General features: G+C 44.0%; 1 protein-coding gene and 1 long non-coding RNA gene across 3 annotated transcripts in view; one reads left to right on the top strand and one right to left on the bottom strand.

Moving 5' to 3' along the window:
- LOC110473328 (uncharacterized) overlaps window positions 1-21818 on the bottom strand; it is a 58680-nt gene that overhangs the window by 18685 nt on the left and 18177 nt on the right. For both annotated transcript variants that reach the window (XR_014956262.1, XR_002465862.4), the window contains exons 2-4: window positions 1369-1467; window positions 752-863; window positions 389-422 (exon numbers count right to left, since the gene is read on the bottom strand). This is a non-coding gene — a long non-coding RNA (uncharacterized LOC110473328). The remainder of the gene's footprint in view (window positions 1-388; window positions 423-751; window positions 864-1368; window positions 1468-21818) is intronic.
- On the top strand, window positions 13860-21447 carry LOC110473327 (protein NDNF). Its single transcript, XM_021535781.3, has 4 exons — window positions 13860-14176; window positions 16215-16410; window positions 18086-18210; window positions 19194-21447. Exons 2-4 carry the CDS (start codon window positions 16217-16219, stop codon window positions 20543-20545), a joined length of 1671 nt encoding a protein of 556 aa, XP_021391456.3. The 5' UTR covers window positions 13860-14176; window positions 16215-16216; the 3' UTR covers window positions 20546-21447.

The following is a 21818-nucleotide window of genomic DNA, read 5'->3' as shown; positions in this document are numbered from 1 at the left end:
CATAGCCTCACTGCCCAAAAACTACTTTCAAAACTATTTGAACTGTTTATACAAGGTGATCCTTTCAGAGTCCTCAGGGTATTTCCATCCAGTTTGCAATAACCCATTTGTACCCTTTTCCTATGTGGCAGCAGGTTCTGCACAGCCTCTGACTGTGCTGATGGGGCATTTGTTGCTATTCTTATCAAAAGTACCAAAACCTGACTGGAGTGAGGTATATTGGGAGGAGAAGAGAAATACAGAGATCTCTCACCCAGGGAAGTGAAGAAGGTGAATTGGAGGGAAGAATGAAGTATTGAGAATCCAAGGCCTGAATTTAAGCCTTGCAGTGCAATGTGCATTCAGACATGTCCAAAATATAGATCTGATTTGTGGCCAAGTTGCTTACCTGGTGTCAGAAAAAGGATCGAAGAGCTGAGGACCTGTTTGGAAACACAGCACAGAAATTTAGGACTTCAGTGGAGATCAGGAAATTGATGAACTTTTTTTTTTTTATGGCACTACCTGACTTCTGAGAAGCAGCAGTGTAGTGTAACAGGGAATCAATAAAGAGAATAAATGATGAAAATCTAATGGACTCTCAACATCAAGCTGTGCTGTACAAACCTGCCCACCAGTCCATCTAAGATAACACTGATAAATGTCCTGAGACTGACCATAGGCAGCAGCAGATTAAGTGATTATCATTCATTTCAGAATGCATCCATCTACCTCTAAATGAAAGTCTTAAGGAAGCACTCTTGCCTCCTACCTGATCTTTTCTCTTCTGAAGAGCAGATCAGGGACTCAGCTTTTCCCAGCTGTGCCTCCCCACGGAAGAGCTCAGTTCAGTGTCTGGGTCCCAGCTGGATCTGCACCCCATCCTGCTCCAGGAGAGAAAGGAGAAGAGGGTCATGGTCTGCAAACTGACTTGACTGCAGTGCAGGAGGAGCTGCAGTCACAAAGTCTCAAGACCAATTCATGAGGGACACAGGCAACTCTGAACTCTCATTTACACCCACTCTGTGACACAGGTGGCATCACTGCCTGTGCAAGTTTCTCATCCCTATGCAAAGAGTGGAATATTTTCCCCTCAGTGTAGTAAAGAGTATGCTTCCCAAAGGCTCTGTGGTTGGACACACAAGTATGAGGAATTCCTCCCCAAACTCCTTACTACAGAATTAGATGTTACATGCTCTGCATTTCCTTAGGGCTGACTGGAGGGGGTTGAGATCCCTGTTTAAACTGGAAGTATCATTATTTCATTCTACTAAATTTATTCTTGTACCACCGTCCCTAGCACAGCTCCTTTTCAGCATTAAAACTAAGCCTGTTCATCTGTCTGCAAAATCACATATGACAAATTAAATTTCCATTAATAAAGGTTACCTCTTTCCTCACACCTGTGACAGAGGAAACAAGAGTCATGCTGGCTGGTGCTTTGTCCTTTGGATAGCATCAACTCTGCAAGGAAGGAATGCCTTCATTCTAAAACACAGAGACACAGCAGGTGAGGCAAGAATGCAGGCTAAAATCTTTTGAATGACAGGCTGGCAGGGAAAGTACCACATTTGTCACCAAGTGGTACTACCAGTGTTCAAAGAGCCGAAATGCTCTTCTATTTTAGCTTAAAAAGCTGCTTTAAAGTTCAAAGAATTTCTAAAGATTTGCCACACAGCAAATGTTCCACAGGGACTTCTCAGAGAAGTATCTTCATACCTAGTGCAGCTAAGTCCCACATCTGACATTGTCCCCACCACCTATATTCACATCACCATGCTGCATGTCCCATTCTCACACAAAGAAGATGCTTGGAAAGCTGTGCTGGGAGCTAAGGGAAGGATCCTGCTGGAAGTGTTCCCACTGGGAATAGCTCTGTCCATAGAAGAGGGGAAAGGGCTGTGCAACATGAACATGCATGGCACAGAGTAAAGAAAGTCATTCAAGCTGACCCAGTGAGCAGATCTGATCATGCTTTATCTGATGTTGCAGCTCTCTAAATGTACATTAAATATAAAGGCAGGCTCCCCAGAAGATATTGAGCGTCCCTTTTGTGGGCTCACCCTAGAGAGGGCTCAAAGCCACCAAAGCTTGGGCCTTGTGCCAGAATCCCTTGAGCTGCTTCATCACTGCCCGAGTGCCTTCAAACCCCACAGTTAACCCCACTGATGCACAGTGCTAAAGCCAGCTCTGCCTGTCGCCTCCTGCCAAGAGCAGCAGGGAACCCTGCTGGCTCAGGGCTCTCAAGGTCAAAGGCAGAGACCCAACCCAGGCTGAAGAAACTGTATACATTACAATGCAATTAAGAAGTTGATATACCACCTCTCACATGCTGCCCATTACTGACAGACAGAAATAGAGGTGTTGTCACCACACAGGGCATCATCAATTGGCTTTTTAAAATATGCTCGATGGCAGAAATTTCAAGGGCAGCACAAACTGACAAACTGCAGTCTAACCTCTCTACACATGGTTCAGAAATTGGCATTTTAGTATAGATAAAATATAAGCAGCTTCAGCCATGCTATAACTATTATAACTGTGAAACTATTGTTATTATTTCCAGATGGTTATTCAGTAGTTTTAATTTTTGGCACCTAGAACAGTTTGTGGTTTCGCCAGGGTCTGTAAATATTTCTTAAATCCTCCTGACATGGGGTTTAGTAAGAAGGTAAAAGTATTGTATTTCTTACTGAACAGAAAGGGCAGACCAAAGACAAACACCAGCCCAGAATTATAAATTGCCTGAATAGGGAAGACAAAATTAGGAATAGAAGGAAAATAAAATGAGATCAATAGAGGTGGGAATATGTAGAGAAAAGAGGAAAATGGGAAAGTAAGAGGCAGGGCTCAAAGGCAACCAAAGTACTTGTCCTGTTTTGACCTGCTAATACCACGCCATCACAGTTTTCATACCCTGTCACCCATGGAAGGAGAAGCCTAAGAAAGACATCTAGGAGAAAGTAGGCTCCCTCTCTTTTAATCAAACAGGATCAGCAAAAGAGGCCAAAATAGAATTAAATTGGACAGAAGACCCCTGTGACAGGACTTCAATGATGTCATGCACAGTTTGAAGCCTTTGCACCTGTATATTTAAATACTGGTATACACTGATGCCTGTGCAATAAACAGAGTGCACACCCCTCACAAGAGCCTGGCCTACACCAGCTGAAAGATCCTGACAGAAACTGAGCTCTGAACCCACAGCAGCTTAGCAGGAGCTGCTGACTTTACAGAGCACCTCCAGGAGGAAGGAAAGCTTTATCCTCTGCTTTCAAAGAAGCCTCTTATGTCTTGCAAGCCACATTTGACATTTAGCTTGCCCTACAAGGAAAAAGCAGCTTCCAGCCTTTTTCCTGGCTATTAAGCTGGGAGGAGTATGGACATGGCAGTGGAGTGCAGGCTGCTTGCTGGCAGGAACAGTCAGGGAGAGAAGTCACAACTACTGAGCCACCCTTTATCCCCAGAAAGTTCTTTGCAGCTGGGGAGCTAAGAGGGAGCAGGTTTTTCACTGAGGTATCAAACGAATCTCTTTCCCTGAGCATTAATATAATCTGCACCTGTGCTCTCCCTGCATAGCAGTACTGACATACCAAATAATGAAGGGAGCTGCAGCCTCCCATCCTCCTGTGGGAACTGCCAACGTGGGAAAGGGTTTTCAGAGAAGTGGAAAATCTCGGGGAAATCTCTTATGTGCAAAGTTAATAGGTAGGATACTCTCAAGGCAGCTTAGAGAAATGGTCACACACATTTCATTTTCGTAAGTGGAAAATATGTGGTCAGAGTGCCAGATTTCTCAGCCCCTTTTGTGAATTAAGCAGCTACATAGAGATGATGGAAATGTGTGTATTGGGGGGGTTCTGTCTCATAGATCAGGGGCCACACCTCTGTGCTGTTTGTGGCACTAATCATTTTTTAATTGCCTTCTTAAAATGTGCAATTACCAGCACATTCTCAGCACCTTTCTAAGGCAGAATGGGCTCCCTGGGCCAAAGGCTCAGCTCCATAACCACTCACCCCGTGCATCACTTCCCTGGCAGGAGAAGCCTTGTTAATAATTCATGAGCAGCACTTGCAGATTGAGGCCCTCGAGCACTTTTACTGCTGTTGGGAAGAAAGGAAAATGGGGTCACTCTGCAAAGGTGTGACATTTATATTAAAAAAACCCAACAGCACTTTGAAAATACTTGGTTGAATTGGTTCATAAGAGCACAATGGAGCTAACTGATCATCTGCTCCCAAGTTCAGAGAGCTCATGTGTGGGCTTCTGCAAGCCAGGAACAAAGCCAGCTTGGCCCCAACAACAGCTCGTTTGTCTTGACCATTCAGACTGCTGACTTTCCTCAGCTGCCTGTTAGATTTCACATCTTCATATGGCTGCAGACTGCCTTCCCTGCCTTTGCTTCCATCCATGGCTGCATCAGATTGGCATGTTAGAGTGTGAAGGTGAATTTCATTTCCTTGTGGTCTTGTACTTGAAATATAATGGCAGAGAGACATTATCCCTTGAATGCATTTCACTGACAACCTACTTTGTATTTCCAAGTAGATCCTTTGAGAAAATCGACTTTTATTTCCCCACCTTTCTCCTCCAACTTTCTTTTAGCATTTTTCTCTGAGCCAAGATGCAGGGTCAGATTTTTTTCCCCTCAGTGAGATAAGTCAAGTGCATAAAGAAGTGAGAAAACAATTTTAATCTATTTGCACAAATTCCCTGCTGGAAGCAGTACAATCACTCATCTAGCATGATAAAGATGCTCATTAAAGACAATTATGAAAAAAATAATTCATCTAGGAATTGGCTGTGGCTTCCCTGACAACACTGCTGGGAGCAGTTTTGGTCAGCAATGTTTCCTCCCAGAGTAGACACTGATCACTGCTTTCCCAGGATTTGCCAGTTCTGCTTCTCCGATTCTTCCTCTCATCCCCTGTGAAAAGGGGATTTATTACCATAAATCAGAACTATAAATCTAAGATACCAATATGCCTGACAAGCTCACCCCAGAAGCCAGGTGAGAGGGGACACGTTTTTATTCTTTGGCCTTTGTACTGCCAGGTTGTGGAAACAACAGAACAGATCACACAGCCGTGCACATTGTTCCAGCCAAGAGAGTCTGGCTGTCAGATGCTGCCCCACCTGGCAGCCCCAGCCTTTGGAGGCAGTGACCTGGAGCTAAAATGGTCTGGCTGTTCCCTCTCCCTCCTCTGCCTGACCTCCTGGTCCCTATTCACCCCTCTTTCCTCTGGCCCTCAGAGAGCAGCTCCTCTCCGTGTCACAGGGAGTGCTATCCCTGCCATCTGGAGCAGCACTTCTGTTGTTCCAAGCCTAAATGAATTTGAGGAGAAGCAGGGAGCTGCTCCTGAGGAGAGACATTTCCTGAGCCTGCCTTATCAGCCTGACTCCTCCTAGTGCAATGCCTGCTTGGAAAATTAAGCACCTCCTGAAACTCTGTTCCTTCTTCCCCTCCACAAGCTCAGGGATTGCCTACTATTTACCAGCACATCTTGTTCCACCTGCCTTTTCCCTCCACCTGACTTCCACGTTAGCTTCCACAGAGGAGCCCCTTCTGTGACAGGAACATCCCACCACCAGCCTGGCCCAATCCTGTGCCTCCAGAGCAATGAAATCTGGCTTTTCCCCATGTGGTATGGTCAGATACAGCCCCCAGCTCCCCTCTCACTCTGACGTGTAACAAAAATAAGATCCCAACAGCCTGGAGGAAAAACAGCACCTAAACACCAACAGCCCTCCACATAAAAGATGCAGGGAATGTCAAAAACAGGGAATGGGTTTGCTTCCTATGGCACAGGGTGAGCCATGCTTATGGATAACCTGTTTTATGGCTGGTGAAATCCAGCAACAAAAAAATCTCTCATAATTGCTCAAAGAAAACACAAATGCATTTCAATTGACATATTCCAGATGTACTTAGAGATGCCAACATTTTGGCAATGTCACAATGTTAGGTACCTTATTCTTAGTATCCATACTAACGTTAGACAGACAAATTAGAATCAAGTCTGACCCAAGCCAAGGACAGTTCCATGTAGGGAAGGAACAAGGCACTAAATTAAATTCACAGATAAAGAAGGAAAGCTCAAGGATTTCTGATGACTCCTCTTTGACAAGCTCCTCTTCAAACCTTTGAGGAAACTTCTTCCTGAAATGGTTTGGCATTACACTGCCTGAACCCCCAAAAGGAAACTGGCTGTGGCAGCAAGAAGCCAAGGGCTGCCAGTGCAGGACATCAATTATGGGACAGGCTTCTCAAACCACTCTGTGCTGAGGCAGCCACAGAGCCCCAGGATATCCTGAATTGGAAGGGATCCACAAGGATCACCAAATCCAACTCCTGAGTCCTACTCCAAGCAGCTCCCTAGAAAGCTGTACACTCATAGGGAGCACTAACAAGGTGGTAAAAATGTCATTTCACACTGAAAGCTGAAGACAAGACTCAGCAAAAACAGCCACTGGCCAAGTGGTAAGATAAATGAGGCCACTGTTAGGAATAAATCTGAAAAGCTGGACACCACCAGAGCTAACCTAATGTCAGGACGAGTATTTTAACACAGACCAAGTCTGACACACGAGTAGCTGTGTCAGCAGAGGGAGAGCACTGCATTAGTCCCCTCTGAGCTTGTGGATGGACCTTCTCTGCACACAGAGCTCTGCTTCAGTGCAACCCCAGTCCCAGGAGGCATCATGAGAATGGTGCTTCCCAAATCTCGGTGGTGTCATCACCCCCGGTCAGAGGACCTTGGCCAGGGGGACTGGGGGCCACTTGAATACAGCAGAGGCACAGGAAGGACAACTTCTCCTCTCCCTGCCCTGGACAGCTCAGTGTGTGCCACTGGAGCCACCCAGTTTTCCCTTTGAGCTGCAAGGGTTGCTGCAGGTGATTTAGTGGAGTCTCTTCATGGGGATGGAGATGAAGCCACACAGTTCTGGAGAGTCAGCTTTGCTATGCAGCCTGTGCTGGGACTCTGATGGATAGCCTGCAACTTGCAGAATGTGAGGGTCAAACACCTGCCATAGGAAAGAGGGAGCACCAGGATAATGCAAAGGAAATGCCTCTTCCAAAGGGCTGAGCTGGGCTCAGTCACTGCTGCTAGGAACTGCCCAGAAGCAGAAATGTTAATGTTATGCCAGATCCAGCACAGAGGCAGAGAGATTCATTCCATTTCATTATGAAATCATACAAGCACCATAAAGTGTCAGCTTTCAAGTTCATAATTTATAAATTAAGTGTAAATAGCATATTCTGACCTCCTCTCCAGCCACTCATTTATCCTTCTTCCATGAAAAATTAATGAGTCTATAAAGTAGCTTGTAAATTTAAAGCAGTATTTTTTTTAAAAATCAACAATGTGATTTTCACAGAGGCCCTGAAGCATTAGCTGGCTGCAGCCACTGCTGTTAATCACTGGTCTTAGGTGTGCTACTATGCCATAGGAAAACCTCCTGCTAAGATTTCTGATGCAGACCAGTGTCAGGGGCCAGATAAAGCTCTCTGAGGTTTTTAGGCTGTCCTAACAGACCATTCCCTACTTTCCACAGCCTGGCAGGCTGCTTCCTTCATGGCGTGCTTGAGTACTTAACATCCTATCCAAGACATCAGAATAAGAATTAGCAAGACAATTCTTAAAATAAAACTTCCTTAGTGGAAAATTCACCCCGGGCAAAACTTTTGGTCTATAGGAAGGGAAGCAAGCAGAACCAGACCAGCTAGCTCCCTTTTTCCACTATGAGCATTCCCCAGGGAGTTCTTTTGCTATTTTGTGACCTTTTAAGCTTCCCTTTTCACAAAAAGCTACATTGGTCGTTTTGCAAGGCCCTTGACAAGTTTGGGAGAAGTTGTATTCCTGCCCCTTGGTGTGTGCATTTACCAATCCCATGGAAAGACCAGAAAGGAGCAGGTGACAGCCAGGGAGGAAGAGGAGACAGGTAAGCTGAGGAACAGATGGGGCAAGCACAGCATTCCCAGGTGTTGGAGCCATGGAGGACCACAAGGAATGAGTGCAAAGAGCAGGAAACAGACTGGCCTGGAGGTGCTCATGTGGGTGTGAAAGTGCTTTCCATGCAGCTGAGGACATTGCTAAATAAAAAATTGTTTCACAGAAATTAACTCTTATTGCTAAATGCCCGCCATGAAATATCTATCTCTTTTTAACTGAATAGAAAAAGAACCCCACACACCAGAGTAAACAAGGCATGGAGAGTGCATTTCCCCTCCTGTAGACCTAGTGTTCCTTCTCTGCAGTCTGATTATCATGAACAGAAAGTTACTGTGATGATTTATGACAAAAGTGGCAGATTTTATTCATCAAATTCCTACAATCAAACATTAAAATCAATACCATTCCTCTGGGGACAAGACAGAGACAAACATAATGACTTTACTTATGCTGCATGTAAAATATTTGTAATTGAGCAAAAAGCCTGATCTCAAATGCTTAAAAATATATGGCTATGGCAGCAAATGTGATTGGACTCCTGATAATCTAATCATTTTCATCCATATGTGGCCCCCAATCTGTTTAGGATTGTTAAAATTCCTGGATATTGTAGTGCCTTCCCCAGAGGACGCCGAGAAGAGCTCCGGACAGCCTGGGCCAGATGGGATGCCAGTGACTCCAGCCAGCAAAGGCAGAAAAGAGGACAGTGGTTAACTCCTCCTCTGCCAGCCCCCAAGAGAGGAGATCTGCACAGGGAGATTCCTGCAGCCTGCTTTCCCATGCTGCAAAAGCCACGTTTTGTTTTAAAGCTCTCGGGAGCAAACTGGTGCAGCCCACAGGACAAACAAAGCAAGGACCAATAATCACATCCTTCTGAAAAACTGTTCAGGGCTGTAGGTGAAAACTGGGGTTGTTTTCCAACTCCCCTGGCTGTGCAATGGAGGGAGGGCTCCCAGCAGCCCAAGAGGAAAGTGAAATGCTGTAAATGAAACCAGCACCTAGGAGATGAAAGGCCTCTTGGTCAGATTGAAGGTGTTCTTAAAAATCTTATGGACTTGCTTAGGATCAGAGAGCATTGCAAGATGCATGAAAATCAGCAGGCTCCTACTTGTTTTAAGAACAACAGTCTGGCTGCCCAGCATTCCCTGCCCCTGAAAGGAGTGACCCAACACTTCAGAACCTCCACCACAGGAAACACTTGGATGCTCCTTGTCCACCAGGCTGGATTAGTTCTGTTTATACAAGTTTAACCCTTCGTCATACAAAACAGCACTGTAGCTAAAAACAAAACACAGGATTATCCTATTAGAACAGTGTAGTGATTACAGACAGCACCACTTCCTTCTACCTGTGACTTTCTTAACTGAGATAACCAGCAGTTTTCAGCTAAGCTGCAAACATCACCTTATTTTTCCATACCTGCCCAAACTGTTATGCTGCTTTGATGACTTCTAGGGAATTCTGTAGGTATTTTCTAAGGAATTATTTAACAGGATTTAACCTAAAATCCTGGAAGCCTAGGGGCTATGGTAAAACTTAATGAAAGTAGCAGCTCAGGATTTTATGTTTTTATGTTTTCTTCTTTAATTCATAGAGAAGCTGTTAGTGTAATACTGACTCCTAGCTGAGTACTTGAAGATCTTTCTGCTGCACTGAATTTACACTCGTGGAAGAACAAATTTACCCTAAAAATAAGGAATTTTCCCATAAGCTTAAATATACTAACTTCAGAAGCAATCTCTCACATCCTGCAAAATCAGCTTTGCACAGGAGATATTCCCTACATCATATCTATCATTTCTTGATAGACTCATCTGAGCAATTACAAACATTCTTGAAAATATGGAATATGAGAACAGTGAGGAGCAACCAGCTGTCCATTAACATTTATTTTGCTGGACACTAAAAGGCCCTTCAAGACCCTTTTTAGTTTCAACAACAACAAAACCAGATCATGGTCAAGTGCCAGCATCCTATCCTGGAGAGAGACTGCTGAGGGAAAACTCAGGTAATCTTAGTGGATAGCAATTATGAGTGTATCATTCCCTGGAAAACTTTTCAGCACAGACATGCCATAATAGGAGCTGTGGGTCCCAAGTGTAGATCACTGGCTTTTAATCCTACAAACTCACTATGTACTGCCAGGACAAGCCACCCTAAACAACCCATTCCTATTTTCTCACCTGAGAACAGGCTGCAGGAATAGTTCAAGTCTGCTTTTGACTTAGAAGTAATTCCCTGTCTCTCCTGCTTATTAATGTCTCTGAATAAGAGCAGACTTAAGGCTTTTCTCTTTTGACAGTCCTTCGCATTGCCAGGATTTGACAAAACCTGGAAGAAATAAAAGCAGCTGCCCTGCTAAAATACCCTCAATAGGTTTTAAGTGCCAGACTTTTGCTTAGGATTGACTTTCACAGCTTCAAAGGAAAGTGTGATTCTTTCTGAAGCCCAGATGTGTGTCTAGAAGGATATTTTTTGAGCAATAATACTATCCAGAAGTACATTAACTCATCAAGGACCTATTGGCTCCAGTAACTATCAAGCAATGATTTGGACAACCTTTACACTTCGGGAGGGGATTTTTACAGAAATTTGCATTCCCCCAAACCATAGCCTTAAGGGCAACTCAGATTCTTTTGCTAAGAGGAATAGATTGCAACTTGAAGCTGTTGAAAAGGCAGATGTTTGGATGCTATAATTCCCCTCATTAGACATCCATAGCTACTTCTGCTCAGGGCTGGGAAGGAAATTTATACAGGAAGATTAGTTCAAAAGTATTTTGCAGGCAGACAGGTAGCTGGGAGCCAAAGACTAACAGTTCTACCTCAGCTGGTGATAGAATACATATGTGCATGTGTAAAAAATAGAAAGGGACAATACTGCTCATCTCATAACTGAAAGATTGGGTTTCTCTTTCGCCATGCATTTTTAATTTGCTTACAGAGTTTCATGAAACAGAACTCCCTGGGCTGGGCTGGGGGCACAGGGAAGCTGTCTGTTCTTGGGAACTGCCAGAATTAACAGCCAGGGGCTGATGCAGCTGGGTGAGGGATGGAAAACACTGCAGCCCTGTTCCCACTCTCCCCTGTAGCACAGGGAGGGCTGGAGCTCTCCTTGCCCTTCCACAGAGAGTTTCCTGATGGAGGTGACCAAACCAGCTCAAAGAAGCATTGCCAGGGCAGGCAAATTCCTCATCAGAAATACCCATGGTCCCTTTTTTGCATCTCCTTGCCAAGTGCAGCAGTGTGATGCAATTCTCAGAGCTGTGCTCTGTGGGGTGAGCCTCCAAGCATCCCTGTGCAAGGCATGCCATCAAACAGCAACCAAATGCTGCAGGCAGGGCCTGCTGTGGCACAGTGCTGCCAGACTGCAGGACACTCCCCTGGCCTGCAGAATCCCTCACCTGAGTACAGAACATGGGACTGCAGCTCCAGGAAATGAACATCTGAAGGGTCTTTAAGAGCTTCAAGCTAAACCCCGAGGCTGGCTTTTTGCTCCCATTTCAAAGCAGCTCCTTTGTTTCAGCATTACTGATCTTTTAGCAGAGCTACTACATAACAGAAGATAAATCAAGTTTCTGGTGTCAGAGGTGCTCCATCTCTCATGTTTGTGAAAGGTGTGGATGGGCAGCAGGGTTGAGACAGCAGCAGGATCTCTGAACAGCCCTCCTGAAGTCACCAACTCGGCTCTGAGGGGAGCAGAGCCTGCTCATTTACAGTTTTCTACTGAAAAGGCCATTGTACCTATTTTTTGCCAAATCAAGGACTGATTTATCCCTGTTGTAACTTCACTGAGTTCAGTCAAGCTACCCAAGTCATGAATTTAGCTCTTAGCTTTCTCCATAGAGAATACTTTTTTCCCCTTTGATAGTGCTTCAGAAAATTCATGAGCACAGATTCTGCTCCAGCAAAGCATGTAAGCAGACACCCATGGGAAGTATGTGAGAAATTGTCCAGAGGAAGTGGATTATTTCCATACTCACACCATCACCAGCCTTTATCACCTAACATCTTTGTTCATGTTTTGTTCAGTGGGAGACAGAGGGCTCCTTCAAGCCTTTGGCTTCCAACTCTGAAATGATGGCCAGAGAGAAGACTCCCACTGCCTTCCCTGGAAGCTCAATTTGCTGAGGCTAATGGTTTGTTTTGATGGCAGTGGGGAGGTTTGGAGAGGACAAGACAGAGTCCATCCTTTCTACAACAAACATGTCCACACTGTCCAGATTTTGAGATTTTACCAGACACAAGTGACATCTGCTCCTGAGATTTGCTCAGAGATAACCCTGCTTAGCCCTGGTTGCTGGCTCACAATTCTCCCTGCTGACTTCCATCCATGAGTCCCTCCAAATTCCCAGCAAAAACAGACTGTAGACCCTGCACTTATACTGCGACCAATATTTTTTTCTGTGAATATGAATTTCATGTCCCATTTTCAGAACACATTTTTGATGCACCTCATCTGACCTACATTTCCCTCTCCAGGCCTGCTCTAGGGACCTTACCAGCCTTGCACCAACACCTTTCCTGTTTCTCCTCCATTAGGGAAACAGTTTGGTGCTGGCTAGGTGCTTACATTTTCATTAGTTCCCAGATCTGTTACACAGACTCAACCTGGGCTGGATTTCACACCAGAATGATGGTTTGTCTGGCTGACCCTGTTTACCATTTATCCTGCTTGTGCCAGTTTTTTAGCATACATCCAGCAATGCCCCCTCATAGCTCCATAGTGCCAATACCCCGATCACACAGTGCACCCTGATCACACAGTGCCTGTATCACACAGTGCACTCTGATCACACAGTGCCTGTATCACACCAATACCCTCATCATATAGTGCCTGTATCAAGGCTCCCACATGCTATCCCTTTTTAAAAGTCCAGTTCCTCAGCAAAACTTTTCCGCAAAAAAATTCATGACCACCTGAACTATTCCTGTCATCTTCTGCACTGTAAATATTTCTCTTACATCAGTTGATGAGCAAACTCATCAACTGAAAATTCACATTTTCAGAAGGATCTGCTATGCAAAATCTGTTGAAACCTCTTTCTCCCTTATCTGCCCCTCTTCTTAGCAAACTTTTAGCCTTGGGAAGGCTTCAACAATCTAACTCTGAATCAGGGAGACAGTAATAAAGGGTTACTGCAAGCCACTCTTCAAACACTGGACAAGAGACTTGATTTAAAAATAGAGCCTCCCTACAATATTCTGCCTTTGTGCCTGCCTGGAAGCTCATGCAGCTTCCTGGGGCTTGCCTTTCTAAGAGCAGGCATCCCCAGAGGACCAGTCCAGGACATCTTTCCTGACAGCCCAGGCCAAGAAGTATGAGCAGCCTGTGAATCCTGGCCATACACTGCTCTCACTCAGCAGGAGCGGCCTGAAAAGAACCATGGCTTTGCTACAACTGCTTTGTAGCCCCAACAAGCAAGTGCTTGGCTTGCTGTGAGCCACTTCCCATGCACCCTTTTGCTGCCTCCTCCCTCAGCCACACAATGCTCCCCCAGCCCAGACACTTTTGGAGTTTTTTCTTACACAGCCTCTGCAAACCAAGTAAACTGCTCAGCTCTATTCAGATTGATGACAGCCTTCAAAGGATTGCTAATTCCAGCCTGCTTTAAAAACACAGCATTCTCTCCCTTGCAGCTTTTTTTGCCATTCCTGCTTCAGATCAATACTTGTTGGGCCCATAACGCATCCCAGCAGGAACTCGGTACACCTGAAATGATCCGGAGCTTCTGCAGCGCTGAGGGCAGGGAGATCGCACACCCCATCAGGGTGCGTGTTAGCAGGACCATCACACCGCTAACACAAAAGTAGCTTTCTGGAGGAGGGTTTCCCACCCCTGGCTGGCTTGGGTTAAGGGCTGACAAGGGTTAACAGCGTTTGCTCCTCTCCCCATCTCACCCCCTCCTCCTCTCGGTGCATGTCAGTCGCGGAGCGCGCCCCGGGCCGGCGGTGCCGGGATCGCCCGAGGAGCAGCCCCGGGCTCCGCGGGCACCGCGGAAAGCACCAAAATCCTCTGGTGGCTTTGGGTTTGGGGTGGTTTTTTGGTTTTTTTTTACTTTCAAGCGTTTCTTGCTATGTCTGCTCAGCAGCCATATGGAAAAATCACTTCTGTCCTGTTAAACTGCCTGCACAGTTTTGATTTTCATCTGCCTACAGAGATCTGAAAAGTCTATGTTCTTCATGCTTTTTTGGCAAAGAAAGTGAGTGGTCTGAGGATCATCTAGCCAGGAACAAAATAGGTAAGTACAGTATTTTTTGTGTAGTGTATTTCCAATAGTCTGAGAATATATTGTTTGTGTAATTAAGTGAAAATAGCCTTTGGGATGATGCTCTCTTTGGGATAAGCTGATTATAGGTTTGTTGATCGCTTGGTTTGTTTGTTTTCCTGGACAAGAAAAGCTGAGCTGCTGTGGCATCAGTGTGGTTTGCAAGATCCTGTCATTTAAGCAGCAGAAAGACTTTTTTTAAATCCTCTCCAAAGCACAGAGCAACTCAGATTCTACTGTCAAAGATAAAGCAAAATATTTGGGGTTCTATTTTAAATCTGTAAGCTATAATTAGACTAGAGGAATAACCAAGCGGCAAAGTGACTCAGAGTCATAAGGAAAAGTTCTGTTATAAAGAGCATTAAAACGGAATTGATATGGAAATCTTAACTATTCTTTCAACTTGTTCAGATGATTGTTTAAAGCCTGCATTCAACCAAGTGCTACAATAGTACAAACAGGCAAAGAACAAACCAACTTTTTCTGGATGTTAAGAGAGACATTCAGATAACCTGGTAACCATAATTTCCATAATCATCTCACTGATACTAAGGATGTGCTTGACTATGGGCATCCCAGATTTTAAACATAAAAACCTACAGACATATTCAATGCTGTACTTAAATATATATTAAAAATGGATTTAAAAAGGAAGGGGTCCTTTTATGAAGTCAATTTAACTGAAATCAACAGCAGGTGTGCTGAACTGGAGATTTGACTGCCTAAAATCTTCCACACTTTTACAAGCACTATGGGGAAAGAGCTGATCTCAGAAAGAAATAAAAATTACAAAGAACTGAGCCTTTGTCTTGAATGTTTTCTCCCCTCACCAGCCAATAACCAGATTTAAGCAGGAGCTTTACTCCTTGCTGCTTGCAAGATGCAATGGGCTACTTTTCCCTCAAAAAAGGGATCTTGCACACAGAGCTCCCTCTGCTTTCCAAATCCCTGAGCTACAGCTGGCACCTGTATTAAAGGTCTCTGCCCCTTCTACTTTCATATTTTCTGAAACCAAACGTGGCAGACAAAGGAGCTGTAAGTTATAATCAATGACTGCACATAGAGCACTACCAAAAGTTTGCTGTACTAACTGGAGCTTCCTCCTCTGTGTAGCTCTGGGCAATGCACACAGCTGTTTAAATAATGTCAGTATTTGCTGGGGACTGGTGTACTTTTCTTTCATAGATTCCAAGCTGATAAGGCCTGTTGAAAAAAGGGATATAGGTGATTTTTAAAAAATCTCTTGCCAGAGTGAATACAAGACAGTTGTTACAGTTCCAGTGATCAGCAGCAAATGCTGAGACAGGCTGGAAGTGATGCAGCTATGAGAATGATAAGCAACACAAAAATCTAAGATCAAGATTACTGCCCTACAGTGATAAAGCCTTCTTCCAAATGAGATCCACAGAGCTTAAAATCCAAGTACCAGTTCAGGGATTCTTATCCAAGATTCTCCACCTTTGACCAAACAGTATCTTACACAGCTCTGGATAAGTTACAATGATCCCCTTACCTACACATACCTACTGTCCCAGTGGATGAAAAAATTCAGTGATCTCTGATAGAACAGTAGAAACAGGCTTTGGTACATAGGGACCCCCTGAGAGTTTTAAAGGAACAGTCCCACTACAAATAGCTCAGCCTTGAAATTTAGTAAGTGAACATCACAAACTGGAACAAGTCTTTTAAATGTGATTTTCTACTTATTCTGACAGTAGTAAAAATATTTACTTGAATATTTGTCATGTTGCACTTGTGCTGCATTGACTGTATTTTTTTTCCTCTAATCAGACTTCATAGCTGTTTCTGCAATTAAATCTTTGCAGAGTCATCATGTGAGGAATATTTCTGTGAACTTTAAACAACTCAGCAAAATGGAGACTTGCACTATTCAAATGCCTGGCTTGCTGGGATTATAACAAATACCAGGAAAGGCACAGAAAGAGAAGGTCACATTACTTTCTCTCCTATGACAACCATTTGTGTTTACTTTTGTCACCCCACTTTGCAGTAATGAAGATGTCCTGGTTCTGGCTTTATCTTCCTCTCCATCTTCTCATGGCAACTTGTTTGTGCCATTCTATAAAGGCACCCACCACCAGCTCCCAACAGAGCTTCAAGAGCAATCTCCTCAATTTCTACCACTCCCTGATACTTGCAGATGGTAAGGAAACTACAATTCACCTGCTGAAGGATATACCCAAAAGGTAAGAGCAAATTAGCCCCTCCTATTCTCTGATATCTCCCTGTGACACTGGGAATTGCCCACTATCCCTGTGTACCTGCAGGGTTCTATCAGGGCACACTGAAATGCCAGAAAAATGCCCCATTCCTCTATGTTCTTACACTGCCCAGAATCTGGAATGAAACTCTGAGATGAAATTTCAGTTCCTGTACACATTTCAGCAGCCTGCTGTTTGTCAGAGCAGCAGCAGAACTGATACAGGATGGGTGGGCTCCAGCAGCAAACAGCTGTGTCACAAACAGCCCAGCTTCAGGTCTGCAGAGACAGCAGCCATACATTCACGGTGAGATACAGACATTTCACCCAGCAAATCCACTACCCCAAAAATCAATAGAGTATCTGCACAGACATCTTATCAGGAAATCTTCTGCCACTGTCCTGCACACTAGAAGTGTATTTGCCAAGTGGCAGTACAATTTGCTAAGATCAAAAATGCTTTATATGTGGAAATTCCACATTCTTCATCTTTCCAAAATATCTGAAAATTCTTCTGCCATACCCAGATAAGTAGTTGATGTAGATATTACAACTGGCACTGCATCTGGGTAGCAAAGATCAATCTGCATGTTTGGGAAGAGATGCACTTTGCACAGAGACCAGCAAATACAGATTTTGACAGGCACTCGAGTGGTCATGGAACAGAGGGTGAGCCAGATTGCCCAGCCTTCATGGGCATTGCACAGAAAAACTGGAAGGTGGCACACGTTATATAATGCAACCATGCTCACAAGAACAGAACTAGGAGCTCTCCTAGTTAAAGAACAAGGGGTATTGAAACAAAGAAAAAGGAGTTTTTCTATGTTCTTGCAGCATAACATTAAGACTGCAATTAGGAAGTAATTCAGCAAGATCAGGAAGGTTCTTTTGAACCCCAGTCATCCAAACAGGAAGACAAGTGAGGACAAGTTTTGGCTGAGAGTAAAAGACTCAAGAATGTGGAACTGATTCCAGTGAAGCTCCACTCTGGCCTAGGAGCCATACCATGAAAGCCACACCTCCAGACTGACAGGGTCTGGCCACAGCAGCTATGCTTGTCCCCTCGGATTCCCAACTGCCTCCGTTGAAGTGCAGAGTGAGGCACCCAAATCCAAACATTCCTATGGCCAAGTCCAAACATTATACAGCCTGTACAAAACCAACAGAAAGAAAGCAGAGCAAGACAGGAGGTTGGGCTTTTTCAAGGCCAGAATCAAAACCTGACCAAAGAGACTGATGTCACTTTGTAGTGCTCATGCATAGCAGCCTCTGACACAAAGGCAATCAAGGCAAAACTGGCAAAAAGTGGTTATGAAGGGGGCAGTCAGCTAAATCACATCCATCATCCAAAATAACCAGGTAAGGATGAGGTACAATATTCTTCTAAAGCATGGAAAAAAAACTCAGAGGGAAAAATATTGCCATAAGTGGATAAATCTTCCAGCAAATACATGTGGATTTTAAAAAAAATACCCCACAGCCTGTTTTCTTCCCACAGCTTAAGACTGCAGACACTCATCATCCCTTTTGTGGATGCACCTCAGAGAGCAGTCATTTCTACTCGGAACAGAGTGACCCATGTCAGAGTAGCTGATTACAAGGAATTTTGGCCAAACCTGAATTCCCTGATGCAGTGCCTCTATTTCTATTCACATTTACAGGTACTACTTTGTTTTGGAAGAGGGCAGGGCCCTTGCCCCTTTCTCAGTAACAGTGACACCCTGTGATGTTCCCATTGAGTGGAGCATATTTGTGTACAAGTCTCCACCAGGAAAAGCAACACCAGGTAAGGCCTTCAGTCTGCCTAAGCAGGGGCAAAGAAAGCACAAGTTACTCATGGATAACTGTGTTCCAGGAAAATTCCCACAAGCCTACACATTTTGTAGTTCCCTCCTTTAAATTGCCATGGACTGACCCGGTCTCCATGGGCAAAACATGGAAACCCATCAGACCTTGCCCTCAACACAAATAAATTAAGGATTAGATATTAAAATGTCTACATCTAAGGTTAATATTTGGGAGCAACATCAGGTCCTCCAGGCTGCACGAACAGACCAACTTCATAAGCTTTTTGTACCGAGCCAAACTTCCCTCTGCTGCCTCAGTTATTTTTTGTGGCTTAGGTGACTTGAGACAACTATTTTCTCCCCATATGAAGCAGAGAAGATTTAGCTATTTATTCCTGCCACATCTATCATGGCAGTAGCTACTATACTGCCTTTACCCTTAAAGGAAATGTCTTTCTCTTGCATGATTTTTTAAATTAATTTTTCAAACTAAAAATCTAAAAGCTGCCATTAATATGTTCTTACCTGTCAGGCAGGTACACCTGACTGAAGAGTTCAAATTATACTCCTTTGAATTGATAAGATTTCCCTCTTCATGAGACAATGGCCTAAAACTAATCCAAAGGGGGAACAAAACCTATCATAGATATAATTAATCTCCTTAAAGTACCCTAAGAGACAGAAAATAAAAGAAAATTGTAGCGACATCAGGCATAATACAAGCCAAGCTTTTGCAAGATGTGGTTTCATAATGACAGTATTTTTGAAAACATAATTCTACAGCTGCACTTCTAAAATAAAAGCTTCTCAAATTTTAATTTAATAAATTGCCAGTAGCAACATATTTTTACTAAAACATATTTTTAGTTATAATTGCTGCTTTCAAAAAGAAAATATAATGTTCCCTAACAGTAAAAATTTTTATGATGCTTTATTTCACATTTTTTCATTTGAAGTTACAAGTCTGTTTTTTTGCCTGCAGCTGACCATGATACACAAGAGGTGCCCAAATCTCACAAGACTTCAAGCATGGTGTCCACCATCTTCAACTACAAAGGAAATTCCGTAGAGACTTACATGGGAATGTCTTCCCATTCCGCCCTTTACCTGCTCGAGTTCCTATCCACCGAGAGGGACACACACATCACTGTGTACTTCACAAGTGACACCACAGCTGGGCACCTCTACCCAGAGCTCCCGGTGGATCCCCGCATAGACGTGATTGGCATCGGCCACACAACGGTGACTCTGGCCTGGAAACACAGCCCTTCTGTCCTGCAGCACAGGGAAAGCATCCAGTACTGTCTCCTAGTCAATGAGAAGCACAACTACAAGAGCCTGTGTGCTGCTGAGACAGCCATCAGATCCTCTGGGATGAAGCTGCCAGCCACCTTAGCTTTGTCCCTCTCTCCATACCTCCTGGAGCCGCAGCAGGTGATGATACTGTCCAACAGCGAACTGAGCATCATCAACAAAGTGAGCAGTGGGGAAGTCAGGCAGGTGTGCATGGGCACCAAGAACACCTACACAGTGCCCAATCTCAGCCCCAGCACTCAGTATTACTTTGATGTGTTTATTGTCAATCTGCTCACAAACGCCAGCGCTGCATACACCGGGACATTCGCCAGGACCCTGGAAGAGCCTGAGCCCAAGGTGACAGAGCTGAAAGATGGCAAAGTGATTCATGTGGTCCTGGATGGGAAAAAGCAGAAATTCTACAGCTTGCAGTACCAGGCGAGGCACAAGAAAATCCACTTCACCTTTCAGTTGTGTCGGGGCCAAATACGGGTTCACATAACAAGAAACGGCAAAACAGTGGCATCAGAAAATCTCTCTGGGCTGAGGTATTTCTCCCTGAAGGGAAAGCTGCTGGACACCTATTTGGTGCAGCTGAGGTCCACAGAGGAATCTAACTCTTCTGTGAAGGTACAGGCATCCCCCCACTTCCACAAGCCCTTATTCCCACTTCTTCCAGAGAGCTTAAAAATCAAATCCTTCAGTAAACTGCGAACATGCAGGTCTGTGACCATTGCCTGGCTGGGAACACAAGAGGAGAGCAAGTACTGTGTGTACAGAAAAAGGATTGAGGAGGATCAGATCTGGGGGGAGCTGCAGAGTGCAGACAGGTGCTCTGGGCCTGAATCTCGGCACAAGTCAGAGAAAGTGCTGTGCAAGTATTTCTATGATCTAAACCCCCAGCGAGCTGTCACCACAGAGACCATCAAAGGGCTGGAGGCAGGGACACTCTACTTGTTTGATGTTTATCTCTTTGGGCCATCTGGCATCCCTGTCAGATATCACAGCAAAGTTGTGAAGACCAGGAAAAAATGTTGAAGGTTTTGAATGAAAGTTTTGAAGTGAGTGAATGCAGTAGTATCGAAATCTCCACCAAGCCAAATCAGAGCCCCTGCAGTTTGAACTACACTGACAAACAAAAAATTTAAAGCTGTAAGATTTTACAGCAAAACACATCTTAGCTGATTGCACATCTTCTTTCCTGTTGTAAGGTGGGGTGCTTTTTTTCTTTCCCTGTCTCAAACATTAAAAACAGAGCTGTGAAACAAACTCATACACATGGAAATAAAATAGCCCAAGAGTACCCATGAGACTGGTTACCTAAAATGCTTTGAAATCCAGCACAGAGATGATGGGAAAATGCCTCACATGAAGCACACATTTTTCAAGTCCCAGAGAGTTTTCTACTTCTTGTAACTCAAGCAGCAAATGAGGAACTGAGAGACCCAACAAATCAGACTGCTCTTGAGAAACAGATTGAACAAGAAAGGAAACAAAAAGAAATTGAAAAAGCAGTGGAACTGATGTATAGCTCCATGCATTGAGTAAAGCAGGCTGAACTGCATCTTCCCCTATTACCTGCATGCTTACTTGGTTTCATTCCTACACAGAAACTGTGCTTGCTTACAAACAGACAAAATTCAGGCCAGGAACTGGCTCTGCATCTGGCTTTTCTCAGGAGTATACAAATACACTGCTGTGCTACTGCCCACAGAGGAAAGCAGCAATTGAGGAATCTTTCCATGTAAGATTTATCATCTATAGCCTCTGATATGGAGCTCATGATTATGACTCTGCGACTCCTGACTGTAATATATTCATTCTTTGCATCCTTAAGCCAGCCTATATCAATGAATGCATTGTTTTGAGAAAAATTAAATGTGGTTTTCCTACTAAATATTGTGGAAGGGAAATATTTGTAGTAAAAATTCTGACAAACATTTTGGTTGTCTTGTTTCCGTGATTGCCTCCCATATATGACCTGAAAAAGTGCAAAAAACAATTGAAAATTAAGTCTTCATAAACTCCCTTAGGTTAATTTTCAATTATCAGTAGAAAGTATTTTGCACGTAAGCTCTTGGCAGGCCCAGAATTCACGTATAAAGAGATACAATAACTTCACTAACCCAGAGGTTGCCAGAGAAATCTTGCCTGTAGTAATTCTTTTTCCTCTACAATTACACAAAACACATACATAAACGATTAAATCCATTATTATGCATTTGAGTCATTCTCTTGCAATTTAGGGTCATCAAAGTCCCAGTTTACTCTGAGCAATTCTTCCATCCAAGCGCGTTTGGAGGCCCTTGGC

This window comes from Lonchura striata, chromosome 6, assembly GCF_050655825.1.
Source record: "Lonchura striata isolate lonStrDom1 chromosome 6, ASM5065582v1, whole genome shotgun sequence".
Classification (NCBI taxonomy): domain Eukaryota; kingdom Metazoa; phylum Chordata; class Aves; order Passeriformes; family Estrildidae; genus Lonchura; species Lonchura striata.
This window is presented reverse-complemented; position numbering and strand designations above follow the sequence as displayed.